Source organism: Alosa pseudoharengus, unplaced genomic scaffold (assembly GCF_046254945.1).
Source record: "Alosa pseudoharengus isolate Yale_2024_CS ecotype anadromous, Long Island Sound unplaced genomic scaffold, YU_APseudo_1.1 YU_APseudo_1.1_scf_3, whole genome shotgun sequence".
Classification (NCBI taxonomy): Eukaryota; Metazoa; Chordata; class Actinopteri; order Clupeiformes; family Clupeidae; genus Alosa; species Alosa pseudoharengus.
Window position 1 is genome coordinate 37,427,018 of NW_027468718.1, and position 19,764 is coordinate 37,446,781.

Genomic DNA, 19,764 nt, shown 5'->3' on the forward strand with positions numbered 1-19,764 from the left:
AAGAGCAGACATCCGTATCTGCCCTCTTGGCCGTAGCTCTGTTGGTGAATCTTAGCGTGGTCTTCGGGACCAACATCACGCAAGGTCACGTCTGCGTGTTGACTAGGAACTTGGATGCTGTCGTTGAGTGTGACGGAGAGGGCCAATGGAGACATCTGCAAGGAGGACGTTTCTGGAGCTGGTGTCGAGGTGCACCTGGGGATTGGTCTCTCAGGCGTCGAATAACTTCTCTGCTCACGTAGCGTCGCCTGAAGTTCTCCGATTCCAGCTCTCATCTCCTGTAAAATGTCTCTGTGGCTCTCCAAGTGGCTGGTCTCGGAGTTGTTGAAGCTCTCGTTTGAGGTTGTTGACCTCCGCATTCAACCGATCATTCTCGGCGTCTCCCTCGGCTACTCGAGCTTTCTCCCCTCCCCCACCCCCTTCTTTCACAAGCAGTGCAGCTTTCTGAAGCGGTGCCTTTTGAAGCTAATGTAACAAATACCACCAATATTGTTGTGTGGCAATAAAAGTATCCAGGGTTTGCGCAAGTAGCCTAAATATATAAATAAATTAAGGACATACAATCCGTGAAAAAGCTTAACGTAGCTTAATGTCCCAAAACAACAAGTCGTTTTATGCGCTCATTATAAAGAAAGTTTAACGTGTCCCAAAACAGCTGTCAATTAATCACCAAACGTCAAGAGGGTTGAATCTGAATGACACCGAGTTTTAGACACTGAGTTTTTGAAGTTAAGAAATATTTTCATAATAAAAATGGTCATTTAACCAATAAAGGCTGAAAACATGTAGCCTACAGTAAAACTGTAAAGTTAAGAAATATTTTCGTAATAAAAATGGTCATTTAACCAATAAAGGCTGAAAACATGTAGCCTACAGTAGGCCTACATGCAACCCAGTAGAAGACTATTATAGGCTATTGGCAAATCATTGAGCATCATTCACACATATTCTGCACAGTTTCTACACGTGGAGCGCTAATGTGTCTAGGCATACTGTAAATCATTCAAAATGTGTGAAAGTCATTAGGCTGGAAGAGTGTCTACTGTCAGTGACTAATGCGAGAAGCGGGTTCTGTTGTAGGCTATGCATTTTTCCGACACTTGGCTGCAAGCTCCCCTCCCCCACCCCCTTCTTTCACAAGCAGTGCAGCTTTCTGAAGCGGTGCCTTTTGAAGCTAATGTAACAAATACCACCAATATTGTTGTGTGGCAATAAAAGTCTATCCAGGGTTTGCGTAAGTAGCCTAGCCTAAATAGGCCTATATAAATAATTAAGGACATACAATCCTTAAAGCTTAACGTATAGCCTAGATTAATGTCCCAAAACAAGTCGTTTTATGCGCTCATTATACATGGATTTCTATGAAACATCACGAAAACATGCATGCGCAACCAAGAGGCAGAACAGCATAGAGCAATGCAAAAGAGCAAAAGAATAAAATGAGTTTTTGTGCTGACAACTGCACCAATTCGAAATCACGATGGTTAGAGAATGTTAAATATGTTCAATATCCCTAACGGAATGCATGTCTTCGCCAAAAATGACAAAATACGATGTTATGTTAATAATGCAAATGAACGGTACACTTTGAAATATAGTCGGAAATGAGATGTTATTATCATTGAGACAACAGGGGTATACAATAAAATCCGATTGTAGCTTACAGCAGCCGACTATTTAGGTTAAGTTTATAACGTTGTGGACGGCCACCAAGCGTCTTCTGCCCCACGGCTGCGGCACAGTCTTAAGTGACCGGATTCGTTTTCCTTTGTCATGTGAATGCTGTCATTTTGTTAACATTACTGTTAAGGAGATGCTGTAGGCAAAGGCTATATTTTCAACCTCGTTAGTGTCAGAACTATTCACAAGGTTTCTGGGCAGCATTTTTATGTTCTGTTAGCAAGCGAACTTGTCATGACTACCGACAAAGTAGCCTACTGCCAGCTGACGAAGCTCTCATTTTAAAACATTACTGAGAGACAGACACTGTACAATCAAGAAATCTTGCCACTGAATCCAAAACTATGTTTAACATTATGTACAAGGCTTAGGCTACAGTGGACTAGCATGTTGCAGGGGCTGCTCAAAACACAGAGAAACGCACTGAAAACTCGGCCAATCACAGCCCTTGCTGTCGAATGTGCCGTCTGGTTCGACCGTGAAACGCTACAGCGGACTATGCTGCCCCCAAGCGGCTGCAGTTGTACTTACATTTCACCATTCACCATGATCGTGAATGAAGTGTCAATTTTTAACGGGGACCCACTGTATTTCTTGTCCTGCCTATGCACTATATACTTTGTATATCACATTGCACTTTTCTGCTTTTTTGCACTTCTGGTTAGACGCAAACTGCATTTCGTTGGCTTTGTACTTGTACTCTGCACAATGACAATAAAGTTGAATCTAATCTAATCTAATCCAATACTGTATGATGTGTTTTTGGGCGGGAGAGGCATATTTAGTAACCTGCTTAAAATGGGTACACTTTCTTCTGAATTACTGTCCATAGGTTTTGTAAATCAACCTGCAAGTTGCTCTTTAAGTTTAAGCCTGGCCTTTAATGACATTCCTTTTGTTGTTGAACCTTCCCTAGACCATGCACGCTCATGCTCAATTCTGCATGAGTGGTGACTTTACTCTAGAGGGCACAGAGCATGCAGTGCAGGAGCTTGCAAGAGAGGAGGCTGACGAGCATTTTGTGGTGGTGCTGAGCGATGCCAACCTAGAGCGCTATGGTATCAGCCCAGATCGCTTTGCCCGTATACTTACAATCAACCCGCAGATCAATGCCTTTGCTGTCTTCATTGGATCACTTGGAGACCAGGCTGAAAGGTGAGTCATGAGTCATGCAGCTACCATTGTACACTCACACTAATATGTATCTCTAGTTATACACTACCTTTCAAAATTAAGAATCACCTTTGTTAAATATCTTTATTTTTCAATTCTAATAACATGAATTTGATAAGAAATATAGTGAAGACATTAAAGCTGTCATTAATCCTGTATTCACAGGTTAGATAGCCAACTATGAATGGAATATCTAAATATTTGTAAATGGTCCTTTTTCTGCCACCATCACTCCTTTGGTTTAATGGTACAGTATGCTAGCTAATCTTAAATTATCATCTTTCAAATGATAATTCATCATTCAAGTCCCTTTTTTCAATTATAGCGCTCTCTACTTTTATTTATTATTGAACGTCACACTTCGGTACTCTATTATGGAAGGAATGTGGGACGCTAATAGTGTTAATTTTGTCACCTATTTTTTATTTAGTCTTAGTCTTGTGACGAAATGTCCTTTTTAGTCTTTGTCATATTTAGTCATTCAAATATCATTTTTGTTAGTCAAGTTTTAGTCGACTAAAAGTCTCGTCATTTTAGTCTAGTTTTAGTCAAAAGAAAACTAAAGGTATCTTAGTCTTAGTCAGTTTTAGTCAACACATTTTAGTCTTTTTTTTTATAACAAATTATTTCTGATTACCATTTGAGTCAAATAGTGTTTCACACATCTCAATTTTCCAACAATATTGTGTGTCCACAGGGCTACTCGTCTGTTATAATTACTCATTCTGATTTTTTGTCAGTCAGTATGTTTACATGCACAGGTAAGTGGAGCTACAGTTATAGCTCGGCTGGGATTTGACCATAGACAGTAAAAGATTTGACTGGACCACTGTCATATTCGTAGACCAGTGTTTCTCAAAGTGTGGTCCGGGAATCACTGGTGGTCCGCAAGCTATCCCAAGTGGTCTATAATATAGATGAGTTGTTTGCAATATTGAACCAACTTGTATGTAAAAACAGTTCTGCAACACTGTCTATGTAAGATATGCCAGTTTAAATCATACAGTATGAATCCACACAATAAGCAAAGTGCAAAGACAATAAGCAAGGTGGTTCAGTGAGTAGGCCTATAGCGTAGACTAATTATAGGCTACTGTTGAAGTAGGTCTAATCTTTTTTTTTTTTTAGCTAGGGTTAGTTAAGTGGTCCTGAAACTGAAAAAGTTTGAGAAACACTGTCGTAGACCAAAGTATTAATGTTTTACTCCGCCTCGCTAGATGGCGATATGCACCCAAACACAACACATTCCCCAAACAGACTCTCCATCTTAGCCATAGCTAACTTGCTAGCGAACTTTCCATATTAGCTTACTTGCTAGCAAACTTTGCATCATCAGTCTAACTAGTTAAATAGTTGACATTACATGATGAACATTTTTGTATGGACATTCTGGGGGATGTTAATTTTTATGAGAGAAGCTTCAACTTCTGGGTATGTAGCATTGTGGCATAAAGCTTAGGTAGTTAGCTTGCTAACTCTGGCAGAAATCTCCAGTGTTCCTGTAACTCTAGTGCCCCCTAGTGGCCAAAGGTCACCAAATGTATTGTGTGTCCTCAGGATGGGGACCCAAGTCAATATACCCAGTTTGGTTTCTATACGTGAAAGCGTTGCTGAGATGTGAGCCTACTTTTTGTGATGATTATAGTGCCTCCTAGTGGTCAAAAATTGCCAAATTGATTGTGCGTCCTCAGGATGGGGTCCCGAGTCTATGTACTAAATTTGGTTTCGATATGAGAAAGCGTTCCTGAGATATGCTTTGGACAAAGGCGTCTGCTAAATCCATAACCATAACCATATGACCCTACTTCCTGTTTGGCTATGCTGCCAATTTTGTTTGGCTGTGACGGGCAAAAATCCTTCTGGTAATTTCTGCTATGACAGAAACTGGGTGTGATTTTATTGTTCTGTTCTACTGGTTTATTTGACAAATAATCTATATTAACCTAGTGGTATCTTACCACTAGGAGTACTCCTAAATCGCACTAAAATATTTTAGCTGGGAGTTTTCTCTTAAAAGTTATTCACAAAGCCTCTCAGACCTACTCTTAGTTTATTAGTTGTCACTTTTCCTTACTAAGAGTGAGTCTTCATTGCTATGGATGACATCATTACTGATGCACAAGCTTGACTGAAGTGATCACCTTGTTTGGCTGATAATTGTAACACGGGAATGATTCCAAAAACCTCCCCTACGATGATGAGTGACAGGTCTGAGAATGCATGCGCTAGGCTGCAAGTGGTGCGAAGGACGAAAGATGATGAATAACTGAATAAATAGTAGGGCTGTAACGATATGCGAAACCAAAATCGCAACACTCATCCACGGACCTGTGTCGTGGTGTGAAAAGGCAGAACCGCGACACACCCTTTCTAGTATTTAACGCAGTGCTTTGCAGCTTACGCGGCCGCATAAGCAACCCACATCTCCCGCTTTACTTACCGGTAGCCTACGTTGTTCAAAAATAAATAAGTAAATCATAATTTCATACCTCTCGTTACTTTCATTGTAGACTATGTGTTCAACTTTACCAAACAGTATAGAAGTAAACCCCCTCTCCTTGCCCCTTGTGCATCCTCACATTGGAGTCTCGAGTTCATGTACAAAGTTTAGTTTCGATACATAACAGCGTTTCTGAGATAATGTCTAACTTCCTGTTTCGCGGCTACGCCACCAATTTCGTTTGGCTGTGATGGGCAAAGGCTTCCGAAAATCCAAAATCCTTCCTGTAACTTTTGTGAGGCTTGGTCAAAGGATAATGTACGTTTCGCAACTTTAGTTTCGCTTTCTATTCAATCCAATATGGCGTTAGAACCACAAGGGTCAGTGACGTCATTTTCAATTTCCACACTACACCGGTTCCGGCCGGACGTTCCAGAGTTGGACCGGTGGCGATATCTCAAAAGGTCTGAGTAGGAGCTGGCCAAAAATAGGGCTTACAGGAATAAGAAAACTTAAGAAGAACAATAAGCTTTCAGCAAGCACACTGAATAATGTTACATGCTGCGTGCTGCTGCAGTCCAGTGTTGGAGTGGAGGTTGTGTACCCTGTTTTAGTCCTGTTTAACCAATAGGTCTTTGGCCCAACTCATTAGGGCCTGTGTCCACCAATCGCGTTTTTTGCGGTGTTAGCGCCCTCAACGTCATTTTCAGAGCGCTTTGGTCAAGTGTTTATTGTTGCTATTAGGGATGGGCATCGTTAAGAAATTATCGATATCGATGCCATTGTCGAACCTGCTTATCGATGCGATTCCTTATCGATTCCCATATCGATTCCTGTACCGTTTGCTGAACACTTATAGGATGGCTTTGAGAGTTGTTGGCTTTGAATGTCTAATTTAAAGTGGTTTTAGAAAATGAATACCAGGCAATATCAATACAGAACAGTGTTTCCCCTAGAATTTTTTCCAGCAGCGGTGCTGTTGATCGTAGGAAGCCCCCCCAGAAGATTTTGAAAAAATGACTCCTTAAATGATGACTTCTGGTGGATTTTGTCGAAAGAAATTGACATATTGAGTTACAAATTATGACAAAAAATAAAGCTTAATCACAGGCCACTGTACAAGCTATTACTATTTAGAATGTACATTAAGATCAATTTCCAAAAGATTAGTTGTATTCCTCCTTTTAGTCAATTTTAGCATGGTGTCTTAACTTTTGCACAGCACTGTATAAACTATATAGACTTCTCTTTCATGTCATTACAATGTATTGGTGCGGTGCAGGTCAAATTGAGTGCCTGTCACTTTAAGGCCGTGACGGCCAGAGAGGCTTGCTTGATTCTCACCAGTGTTGCGCGAGTCACAAGTGGCCCGCAGTCGCCCGATATTTTAATCAACCCGACCGCAACTCGGACCGCGCATATTTTAATTAGGACAAAATTATTCCCAACCCGCGATCCTACCTGCTTATTTACAAAATGTGTGATTTTGGTTATAGCCTGCATGCAGTGTGGCAGTAGGCCATTTCTGTAAAACAAACTAATTTATTTGCGAAACTTTATGCAGTAGAGCTACACGCATTAGGCATGCAGGACATAATGTTTGCGCAGGAGAGAGAATGAGAATAAGAGCGCAAGCACGCACGCAACCACCAAGGATTAGAACATAAGATTTGAAGGGCATGGACATACATCTTTCTTTCGAAAACAGAAATGGTGAGGCAAGGTAGGCAAGAGAGATACATTGCTGGTCAAAACGCACAAAGCTTTACTAAAGCACATCCACTGTTTAAAGTCACAAACACAATGAACTAAGGTAACTTTTATGCATGAGCGAATACATACCGGTAGATATGGCTGTGTAGTCTGTGCCATAACATTTATTCCTGCAGGCTGCCCGGTTTGGCTGTCATACTTTTAAATGGCTTCGCAAGAAGTAGGCCTATAGACCATAACTTGTACTACTGTCATCTTCTTTAAGAACTTTTCCCAATATTTCCCATAGCCTATATCGCTTTTCGTGAAGGGGTGTCTTTATTATTTTAACTCGCTTCTTCAGCTTCTTTAGGCTATTGTTGACTTTACTGTATTGATGCTTTACTGTATTGATGCTAGCCTTCTCGTGATATTTTAAGTAGGCCTATTTGTAGAAAATATATATTTCATTAATTTTAACTGACCCGCCTGCAAATGACCCGAATATCATTAAAATATTTTGTTTATGACTCATAACCGCGGGTGACCGCGGTCATCCGCGGGCGACCGCTTAATTTCGGGCAGACAGTGCAACACTGATTCTCACGGTTTTAAGCTAACTTAGTAGCGTTGTTGTGCATGGTGCATAAGGATAAATGGATGAAATGAATTGTGTTTTCCATGTCATTTGGTAAAATAAATGCTCAAAAGCCTAACAACTCGAAGCAAATCTATCTTGGATTATAGCAGATAAGTGTTTTGTATCATTTCTATGATTTTGGTGAGCTCTACAGGAAATTACAAACTATCTCCAGATGTAAATGGTTGCATATACTATTACCGAAATTCAATTAAACCCACCAATAGGCTAGACCTTAGTTTCACAGCCTAGGTATGTTAGCAACACAGGGCTTGAAAGCATTGACTGTATAACAAACAAAAACGAAACAATGCGTGGAATTTATCTGGGAATAGGCTACTGAAGGTAGGGGCGAGCTACCTCGCTGGCGTGTTTAATTTGGTTCCTTGGTTAACATAATGTAGGCTACGTTTTTTGCACAAAATTGCGTCTGCTAATAAAGTTAAAACATAAACACAAACAAACGTGATCTCCTGTGGAATCCCTGACTGCGCCTTCAACGTTAGCCTACTATTATTTGTTGACATCGAACCTGAACAAGCCATTCCCTAAGTTCACTTGCGTGCGTTTTTTTAATTAGGCAATTTTTTGCAGCAGCGCTTGAATTCTAGGAGTGGCACTGCTGACTAGCCTACATTGTAGGGGAAACACTGCAGAAGTTGAATGCTTTAAAATGTCTAAATTTCGCATACTGTGACGTCGTGCCGCGACGTGGGAATGGATGTTCGGAATCGTTAGTGGAATCGTTAATGTGTGTACGTGTACGATTCTGATGGATCGGAACGTTTGGAACCGGTTCCAAACCGGAAACTGGAACCGATTTCCAAGCCTAGTTGCTATGTTACCAAAACCGTCTGCCAGCATGTCTTTTTGGAACTCTGCCTAATGCTAACTAACTAGCTAACTGAAATAGGTTCAGGACAAAAAAAACAACAAAAGGAGTTCATTTTGCATTACAATAGAATAGGTAATCCCTCCAGGCTTTGTAATTTGCGTTGAGTTTGCAGCAGTGGTTTAATATTAGTCACGATAGGACTTGGGGCTGATGGAGTTTTCCTCTGCCACTACCAACATTGTTGACATTGTAGGTCCCGCCCCTTCCTTGATTTCAATTGGCTAGCAAGAGAGAAGTGACATTGACAAGCCCAATTGCTGTTCTAAAAGTTGAACAGATTTCAACTTTCAGCGCTCAGATCGCCGTGGAAAAAAATGGTCAGCGCTGTGAACGCTTAACTTCATAGGATTTGTATAGAAAATAGCGGACGTCGGCGCAAAAAATGCATTTGGTGGACACTTGCCCTTAATGTCAGACATTGTAAATGTGTTGATAAATGTGTTTCCCTTAAAAGGAAAGGGACCCACTTTTATACTAGGATAAAAGCAGCAGTTGGCCAGGTAATATTTTTGGGGATAAATATGAACCACCATCTTCCTTTTTTTCTTTCACAATCTTTAGGCTTCAGAGAATGCTGCCTTCAGGCCGATCTTTTGTGGCCATGGACACAAAGCAGATCCCTCAAATACTGCAGCAGATCTTCACCTCCACCATGTTGTCTAGTGCCTAAGGTGGCCTGCTCCATATAATCCCAGCATCCTTAAGTCTATACTTTGGCTCTGGAATAACCCCGTCATGCTGTGTTTCACCTTCAGATAGCAAAACAAATGTTTTGGTTTTCCTGATTACACCCATTTGTATCAGATCTAATGTACTATTTTTGTCATAACTTTCTATTAAGATTTTATGCATCAACCTGGTACACTGGCATGATGTGTAAATGATATGCAAGTTGAAAACATGAATAAAACATTGAATACAGTGCTAACTCTACCCTGCCACAAACACACAAGAATAGGTACACATGCAGATGAAGGATTAAAAGGGCCATATCACAAATTTGTATCTAAAAATATGTAATATGCCTTGAAATATGTCAAAAGTTCATTAAATTAATTTGTTTAATTGTGGCATGTAAATGTGTCAACATATTTATAAAGAATATATAAGTGTGTTGACAAATATATGTGAAGAGGCTATGTGTGGTTTGTTTTTCAGTTCAAAACATTTAAAATGACCTAGAAAGCAATTACCACCAACAGTTGCCACTGATGGTACCAAGTCAGCAAGTTCCAAGTCTTTAGTTGTGTGGAAACAAGGTCAAATATGTGCTTCCCCTAAAATGTGTAATTATAAACACAACTATGTACATACATTATTTATAATGCAAATTAATAATACAATCTTGTGTGACTTCCAAAAGATTATGGTCAACCTCCCTTTGTGTCAGTGGTTTGATCTGCTAACAAGGATCAGTCATTTGTGTGCTGAGTGCTAAGATAGAATTTTTAAAGGGGACATATTATGCAAATTTCACTTTTTGCATCCTTTTGTACCTCCATTTGGGTCTCTACTGCTCCTAACAACACTCCACGCGTGCAAAAAAGCCATCCATGCGTTTTCTGTGAGTCAGTTGAACGATTTTGGTGTCAGGAATCATAGCCCAGATAGCAAAATGGTATTGATTCAACGTTGAAAGGATTCGTTGAATCTGCATTGAACTCCGATGTTGTTTCCACGTTGAATGCGCTCGATGAGATTGCCGTTGAAACAACGTCACCATTTCAATCACCCAAAACGTGGATTCAACGTTGATTCAACCAGATGTGATTGCCGTTGAAATTACATTGAAATTTTTATGATAATCAAACGTTGATCCAACACTGATTCAGTCATCATTCAATGGTACTATTATTGAAATTTGGTTGATTCAACATTGAAAACGTGTCCTAAACATTACATGCTTTCTCTAGCATTAGCCCTTCCAGGGAGGCCAGAGGGCCGCCTAGTAAGCTGTTTCCATCGACTTGAAACAGAGGGCAGCCGTGGCCTACTGGTTAGCGCTTCGGTCTTGTGACCGGAGGGTTGCCGGTTCGAACCACGACCAGTAGAAAGCGGCTGAAGTGCCTTTGAGCAAGGCACCTAACCCCTCACTGCTCCCTGAACGCTGCTGTTGTTGCAGGCAGCTCACTGCGCTGGGATTAGTGTGTGCTTCACCTCGCTGTGTGTGTTTCACTAATTCACGGATTGAGATAAATGCAGAGACCAAATTTCACTCAAGGGATCAAAAGAGTATATATACTTATACTTGAATCGCATATGCCTTATGGCCACCTTACACCAAACAACTTTGACAAGATTTGGGAAAGATTCTTGAAAGATTGTAGTCGTTTAACTAATGCCCCTCATTTAAGCTTTACTCAAAAGACTCCAATCTTTCAAGAATCTTTCCCAAATCTTGTCAAAGTTGTTTGGTGTAAGGCCATTAGTCGCATCAAAAGTTAAACCACCTCCCTGGAGCCAATCGCATTTGTAGTCGCATTAATGGACTGATGTGACTTTGCAGGTGTTTCCATCAAAGGATTTCTTAATCGCATAACTTAAAAGCGCATTAACAAGCTGGATGGAAACCCACTGTATGACTCAAGAGCCCTGCTGTCTGTTGTTAACCTGCCCATCCTGCATGATGTAACCTGCTGCTATTTTACACGTGTGCGGGTAGTTGTGGTTTTTCAGCTCAAGTCTCACATTGTCCATCCTGTGTGAGTGTGTGAGAGGGGGGTATAAGTAGGGGCAGGGGGGTTATATTATTAGTACACTGTATTCAATGCAATCACAATTAAATTTGTATTCTGTACTTATTAAAAAATATATATGCTTCACTGGACAACACATTCATTACTTTATTAGTGCTCAACATGCACAAAATTAGGCATTTAAATGAAACCTTTTAACATTTCAGAAAAAACAGCCAAAACAGGCAGCAAACATGACAACAAATGAATGTGTGTGAGAGAGTGAGAGTGTGAGTATGAGAGAGAGAGTGAGTGAGTGTGAGAGAGAGTGTGAGAGAGAGAGAGAGAGAGTGTGAGAGAGAGTGTGTGAGAGAGAGAGAGTGTGTGAGAGAGAGAGTGAGAGAGAGTGTGAGAGAGAGAGTATGAGAGAGAGAGAGTGTGAGAGAGAGAGAGTGAGAGAGAGTGTGAGAGAGAGTGTGTGAGAGAGAGTGTGAGAGAGTGTGAGAGAGAGAGAGTGAGAGAGAGTGAGAGAGAGAGAGAGAGTGAGAGAGAGAGTGAGTGTGAGAGAGAGAGAGAGTGAGAGAGAGAGTGTGAGTGAGAGAGTGAGAGTGTGAGTGTGTGAGAGAGTGTGTGAGAGAGAGTGTGAGAGAGAGAGAGTGTGAGAGAGAGAGAGTGTGAGAGAGAGTGTGAGTGAGAGTGAGAGTGAGAGTGAGAGTGAGAGTGTGAGTGTGTGAGTGAGAGTGTGAGAGAGAGTAAGTGAGTGAGAGATGGAGTGTGTGTGTGTGAATGATTCCAACATCAAGCAAACACCACAAAAACTGATCCATAAAGAAGAAATAAAATCAAAAAATCAATTCTCTGCTCCTCTCTTCACTCCACCCTGACGCTCGTGTGCATAACGCAGCCACTTCTTGGTACCATCACCAAAACTGTATTCAGTTATCCTTTTGTCGTATCGGCGAGCTGCCACTGTATGGAGATAAAACACATTGAAGAGAAAATAAATAAGCTTACACCTTAAAATGATTTCACATTTTCAAATGTGGAATAAATTATGTATGTAATGCTGGTATGAATGTGAATCTTCACAGACATATCGCTAGATGTACCTGCTAAGGCAAAACTATTTGCTGCCACTAGGGTGGGTTTAGATTTCTAGGCTATATACAGCACAGCAGCCTCAAAAAACAGGGATATAGGATGACTAACTCCTGATTTTTCCTTTAACACTAACAAATCAACAGCAGCTGGCATGCAAGACAAGTTAAAGATTAGGATGCAGACTTACTCATCATGCATTCGCACATCTTTGTGTCTTTGAAGGCTCTTTTGGCTCTCTTGCCCATCCAATTGAACATGCAGGCTAAGTTGTTTGTTAGGGCTGCAGACAGCATTCTCCGTATCATTTCAGAAGAGGAGCCCCCACCCACCAGTGCCAGACGGGAGACCTGAACAGATGACAAAAATATAGTTATGTGTGATCAAGTGTACTGTTAAGACAGATTTTACATACAGTTAAATTGATATTTCTGCTCATTTCCTGTTAGCAAGTTGCACTCTTAACAAGGTTTTTAATTGTGTTGTAGCTTGAATGTTAATCCTCTTTTTGTAAGTCTCTTGCCGTCTAGTAATACATAATATATGAAAGTGTCTGCTAAATGCACAAATGTGAACAGTTGAGAAAGTTGAATTTGTCTGGTACTAAATAATACCCGTTTACAGCTCCATGACCAATTAAAGCAACACACCACCATTTGTGGAAATATGCTCATTTTCTACCTACCCTCAAGTTAAATAATTGAGTTTTACGTGTCTCATGTTCATCCAGCCGTTCTCTGTGACTGGAGATATCACTTGTAGCTCCAAACTATCAAGGACCATTGAATCGGATTATACCGTTAGCAGAGAGAATGGCTGGATGAACAGGAGAAAGGTAAAACTCAATTGTTTAGGTAAAAAATTAGCATTTTTCCACAAACTGTGGTGTGTTGCTTTAAGGTTGGTATTGCACACCAAATTTAACCGCAACTATGGAAAATACTTCAGATGAGTGAAGAATACTACTGTAACTTATCTCCAGGCCTATCAGTTATACCAATGTAAAATAGTACAGCAGCTCTTGGCCATGTTGGCTTTGTCAAAGTGAAGCTCACCAAATATCTACGAGCATGCTCATCTTCCAGAGACGATTCTGCCTTGTCAAAATCTTCCTCATTTCCAAGCGGGAGCTGGATGATGGGCAGGTCTGCAACCTCAGAATTCTCACGAAGTACCCCCTTTGCCTTTATGTCAGTCATCTCCGCCTTTAGGAACTGAATGTCGCGTCCCACTTCCTTCACCTCAATTAGTAGCTGGCCAAGCATTGTCGTCATTTTATTGACTGCAATGTCTTCAGAGGGAAAAAAGGTTTTAAAAGCCATTAAAATAGGTTTATGATAATGCTTAAAAATGCTTGACTAATACATGGCACCTTGTGTCTTCAATATAGAGAAATGTATCAAACTGCTATGTGACAGAGCAATCACTGAAGCCCTTCAAAAAACATGACGAACCAATTTACCAGTGTCGGAAACGTCTAAGAAAGGAATGTCAATGTTGTCAGTACTACATAGGATGAGATATTTTAATCAACCCTGGGCTTATTATCTCTCAATAATAATTTCAGAAAATAAAAACTTACTTTGCAAAAGTTGCCTAGACTCTTCCCCTTTCTCTGGTGCAGAATCTTTAAAATACAATGACAAAATAAGAGTGTCAACATGCAAATGTACAATTACAATATAGCCACTTAGACACTGAAATAATATACTTACAAGCTAATTCAGGCAAATCTTGGGGCGGAAAATAGTTGCTCAAGAACTCTATGAGGAGAAAACATAAGACTGTGGTGAGAAGTTTGTGACCAAAACTGGTACTGCAATCACATTCAAAATACTGCAGAGCATATATCCCCTCACCTAGAGGTTGCCAGCTAGCTGCCTAAGTCAGATAGGTGGAGGGTGGCGCAACAGGCCAAAACACAGTGTATGCATAATGACAACATCAACATAAGTTGAGGGCTGCTACTTCACTTTTGTAATGGGAATATTCAGGCTGGGTTACTATTATAAAAGTATTTGAAATTATCATGATCATGTCTGGTTATACATCAGGGCCATTTTATGATTAATTTACATTTATTTCTTACATACTGTTCCTTTAAAGCACTTAAGTTAAGCACTTATTTTGACAATCCATGGAGTTAACAAGAAACACAAAATCGGAGCACAATGACAGTAGCGGCCTGACAACTCTTTAAAAAGCTGAATGTTTTTCATTCCTTGCTTGCTGAGCATGTTGGACATGGTAAGGGCTGGTGCGGTGTCCTGGCATATCTAGTAAAATTCCATGGAGTTAGCAAGAAACACAAAATCAGAGCTAAAATGACAGTAGTGGCCTGACATTTGTTAAAAAAGCTGAATGTTTTTCATACCATTCCTCACTTGCTGACCATGTTGGACATGGTAAGGGCTGGTGCTGTGTCCTGGCATATCTAGTGAAATTACATGGAGTTAGCAAGAAACACAAAATCGGAGCGAAATGACAGTAGTGGCCTGACATTTGTTAAAAAAGCTGAATGTTTTGTATACCATTGCACACTTGCTGACCATGTTGGACATGAGGGCTGGTGCTGTCTCCTGGTATACCTAGTGAAACAGAGACAAGCTGTCAATTCAAAATTTTGAAACTTGATATTAAACCTTTTATAACTAGCAAACCCCAAACCACACCGAGTAACCTGTGCAGCATCCACCCTAAAGACAGCTCTTTTCTGTACTCCTTCACCCACAACTATGATCATGAAGAAATCCAACATCAAATTTCTCTGCTGGAGCAGCCATACACAGTTCAGGTTCTTCCCAACATGGTGTGATGCAACACATGGTTCAAAGTAAAAAGAAGTGTAATGATGAATTTCACTGGTAGATCCCATTGACATTGCACGCAATCTTCCTGATCTGCAGCCACTCACAAATGGCAACACTGTTTACTTCCGCATTTCGCCAGATTTATGTACAAGGACGCTCTTAACATCACATCAGCTTATCAGTGCACAGAGGCAGTTTGATCATAGCCAGACTACATTTTGATACAAATGTCAGGCTACATTTGTAGGCAAAAAGAAAAGCTTAGTGTAATCAGAACTGAGAAAAGCTGAATGTGACCACATACCCCTTCTTTCTGGTGATCGTAAAAGCTGGAACTGGCCTCTGGAACTGCCTTCTAGTGTCCCTACAAAACATATTATAGATTCTTTAAATACATCATTATTAGCATACAAACATACACTGTGTTCATATCGCCCCAAGATAAATGTTAACTAATGCTACACTGTTTAATGATGAAAAACATGTCACACCAGTACTTGACCAACTATGTGCAATGGATATATAATAGATTAATGTAACAATAGGCCACATTACAGATATTTCGACTTCATGGCAGGTTACATAAAAGTGAGCAGAGGGCTGCAATTGGTCCCTGACCTTAGTATGTTGTAGAGACTAACCTAGCTACACCATAGCGGTCACTTATTAGACTACTATTGCGTACAGAGACAGTTTGAAAGACAACCGCTGAATATAAAATAACACATCATTACTATAACATCATTACTATTCCTTTACTATTCCTTTACCTGGGGAACCCACATCAGGTGCACCAGCAAACCTTTTCTTCTCAGGTAAACCCTGCTCTTCATACAGTTTCGGCCTTCTTTGCCTTAATAAAATCAAAAGTAACAGATCACACCTGTTTTTGGTAAACAATTCCTAGCACAACTCCCGGGGGGAGGGGCATGTAAGGCATGACAAAAGTTAATACTTGATACAGTGAAGGACACATGAAAACAAATACTAGATCCTATTACTAAATTCCCTGATATTCCCTGACTATGTCCACCAAAATATCAAATTCCTTGATTTCCCATGACCTGTGGAAACCCTGCTCCTAGGCTATCCAGTGTACCTTATTGGCCTCATAGACCTCTCTGCAGCCTCTTCCTCAGATTCTAATTCCGATGTTGCACAGTTAGTATTGATATATTTCTTTTCATATTGTGTTGCCTGCTCATGTGTGTCTGTGAGAACAAAAGAAGTAGTAAAGGGATATTTTAGAATTCCACTGTAAGACATTCAACTGACCAGCTTTTGCATACTTCATAGTTGTTTGGCAAACAACAATGTCAATTTACTCTTATCTACAATATCACACAATAGTAGGGATGCAACGTTTTGTTAGTGAAGACAGGGACAGAAATGCACTCAGAGGCACTGCAGTAGGCTATATTGCTGCCATGTAAGATTTTGGTGCAAAATGAAGACCGTTTCACAAACGAAGCATTTTCAGCAGTAAAAGCACTATTTAGATAACAGCTCCTACCCAGACGCCCGTGAGTAGATCTGGTCTAATGTACCCCAAAATTCTGTTGTTACAAAGTTGGAGGAAGAAAGAGTTTATAATTGACAGTAGCAGGTGAGTGGTGAGACGGAGGGAGACAGCGAAATACCAATGAAATACATTTTAACCAAATTGGCAGACACCTCATCTCTAATTGATTCTACAGAGACTAGGCACATCTATTAAAAATCCATGTCATAATTTTTTTTTTTTAAATATTGAAATTGTACTTCTACCATGAGGAAACTGTACCGTTGCATCCCTACACAATAGTGATGACGGGCTGCAGTGACCCACCACAGCTTTTTAAGAGGCGAACATCATGATACGTAGTCCATCGATCATCTGGTTGGAGTTGATCTTGAAGTGCTTTTGAATGTTTAACATGTTTAGGGGGCCACAACAATTTTTGTTGTGTTGCATCATACCAGCTGTCTAGCACTATAGCTACGCCACCACCTCCAGGGAATTGCACAACATTCCAAAGCTCCATGCTGCTTTCCATCTTTGCTTTTCTATGGACAAGAGTAAGGGCATTATTCATGTGCTGAAATTGTGTGACAATTAAGGGGACATCTATAGCAGCATATCCTAGAGTCGAATTTAAACTTCCTGACGTAGATAATTCCTGAGTATCACAAACAAATGAGTCAAACATCACACCAACCCGCTAACATAATGCCTGTATGAGTTTACTTTTACCTTGGGCAACGCAGAGATGGGTAAATTTACCCCAGCCTATTTGAACTATAAATGAACATGAACACCACTGTACAAACTATTACTATTTAGAATATACGGTGCTGTGCATAAGTTAAGACATTTATTTATATAACATTTGTTTTTTTATGATACATGATACATTAAAAAATAATTGATGTCCTAATTTTTTTTTAATTAAGGCATTAAGACAAAAGGCAAAGTATTTTTTATTCCTCCCTTTAGTCAATTTCAGCATGGGTGTCTTAAATTTTGCACAGCACTGTATAAACTATATAGACTTCTCTTTCATGTCAGGTGCTGTGGAAGTCGAATTGAGTGCTTGTCACTTTAATGCCGTGACGGCTTGCTTGATTCTCAAGGTTTTAAGCTAATTTAGTAGCGTTGTTGTGCATAGTGCATATGTGGATTAAATGAATTATGTTTCCCATGTCATTTGGTAAAATAAATGCTCAAAAACTCGAAGAAAATCTATCTTGGATTATAGCAGATAAGTGTCTTGTATCATATCTATAATTTTGGTGAGCTCTACAGGAATTACAAACTATCTCAGATGTAAATGGTTGCGTATCCTATTACTCAAATTCAATTAAACCCACCAGTAGGCTAGCTAGACCTTAGTTTCACAGCCTAGGTATTAGCAACACGGCTTGAAATCATTGCCTGTATCACAAACAAAAACGAAACAATGCGTGGAATTTATCTGGGAATAGGCTACTGAAGGTAGGGGCAGCTATCTCGCTGGCGTGTCTAATTTGGTTCCTTGGTTAACATAATGTAGGCTACGTTTTCTTGCACAAAAATGCGTCTGCTAATAAACTTAAACAAACACAAACAAGCGTGATCTCCTGTGGAATCCTGACTGCGCCTTCAACGTTAGCCTACTATTATTTGTTGACAAAAACCTGAACGAACGGCAGCTGTTCCTGAAGTTCACTTGCGTCTCTTTTTTTTTTAATTAGGCAACTTTTTTTTGCAGTGGCGCTGCGCCGCTGATGAATACATTGTAGGGGAAACACTGTAATGAAATGCATTGTGCTCAAGTGTCCACTCAACTACAGAAATAAATTATAAAGAAAAATAAATAAAAAGATACTATAAAAAAGAGGGGTTGGGGAGCACCAAGGGACACCCAGGAGCAACAGGGGCAAGGAAAAACTCCCTTGTCCAGGAAGAAATCTTGGGCAGATCCACGGCTCAAGGGGTCAACCCAACTGCCTGGGGTCGTGCTAGTAGAGGGAGCATGTAAGTGTGTGTGTGTGTGTATGTGAGGGGCAAGGGAATCCTAAGGGCAGGCATGTGTGATGTCTTGGGTGGAATGATGGTGAGTGGTGTACTGTATGTATGTAGGGGTTGGAGAGTTAAGGGGCAGTGTATGTGTGTGGGGGAAGTGTGCATTTGTGGGGGGAGGGGCAGTGGCATACTGATGATCAGAGGTGGTGGGCAGTGTGTTGTATGTATGTGGCTTAATAAGATGCTGGTAAGGGGCAGTGTGTGTGTGTGTGTGTGTGTGTTGGGGGGGGGGGGGGGGCAGTGGCATACTGATGATCAGAGGTGGTGGGCAGTGTGTTGTATGTATGTGGCTTAATAATATAGTTTATGTATGAAGTATGGGAATAGCTATGAAATAACCTCCATCTGGATACAGAACACATTTGTGTTTGATGTAACGAAGTGCTGTTACACCCATGTTGTCATGTAAGTCACAAACCCTGTATATCCCCATGTGTGACGACTCACAAGGATATGTGTAATATGATTGTTGGTGTTTGAACTTTCTGTACAACACGCAGATATTACCCTGTATATGGACTATGTTCTCAACTAATGCAATATCATCTCCCACAGAAACACAATTGTCCCCATGCGTTGTGGACAAAGTGAACCGACTAGTGGTGACTTTTGTGTATTGTTGGGCAGAACTCAAAGCCTGAGGGAGAGGGCCATTTGTGTGAATGTTGTGTAGCATAGCTTCATCTGTTGGGGATGGAACATTAACAAGGGGAATTTCAGACAACCTTTTGACTAGCTGTTGCAGAGGATTATGGGGCTTGCGTAGAAAATGCTTAATTTGGCCTAAATAATTCTCAAAAGGGAATGCTGAAATATTATCTAGAGGCCCATACTGTCTGCATTCATCAGCTAAGTGAATAACTTGATGTATACTGAAGACAATTTCATCCCTGCCATACAATTTTCCAAAGTGTTCAACAAAAGCAACCATCAACTTTTGGCCATATACCACCATTTTCTCAGAAACTGATGGGGACAAAAACAAATACATCCCAACTGAAAACAACATGAAGTTCTGGTACAATTCCTCGGCAAGGCAATCCTTCAGGACTATAGGACCCCAGTAGAGCATGAAGGATCGCAGCTCGGTTGCTTTCCAACGATCCAGCTCCACCAA

At 40.5% G+C, this 19,764-nt stretch overlaps 2 protein-coding genes across 3 annotated transcripts in view; one reads left to right on the forward strand and one right to left on the reverse strand.

Moving 5' to 3' along the window:
• vwa8 (von Willebrand factor A domain containing 8) overlaps positions 1-19,764 on the forward strand; it is an 833,026-nt gene that overhangs the window by 192,206 nt on the left and 621,056 nt on the right. Inside the window, exons 44-45 of one of the 2 annotated variants that reach the window (XM_076264208.1) lie at positions 2,597-2,835; positions 9,082-9,646. The exons of the other annotated variant lie outside the window; for it this stretch is intronic. Coding sequence (XP_076120323.1) covers positions 2,597-2,835; positions 9,082-9,190 — 348 coding nt within the window. The 3' untranslated portion in view covers positions 9,191-9,646. Of the gene's footprint in view, positions 1-2,596; positions 2,836-9,081; positions 9,647-19,764 lie in introns of those variants that run through there. 2 annotated transcript variants of the gene reach the window in all.
• Positions 12,014-17,021, reverse strand: LOC143100943 (uncharacterized). The gene is made up of 9 exons (XM_076264533.1): positions 16,964-17,021; positions 16,203-16,314; positions 15,874-15,956; positions 15,408-15,467; positions 14,825-14,881; positions 13,876-13,920; positions 13,349-13,584; positions 12,484-12,643; positions 12,014-12,164 (listed from the first exon to the last, which is right to left on the reverse strand). Exons 1-9 carry the CDS (start codon positions 17,019-17,021, stop codon positions 12,046-12,048), a joined length of 930 nt encoding a protein of 309 aa, XP_076120648.1. The 3' UTR covers positions 12,014-12,045.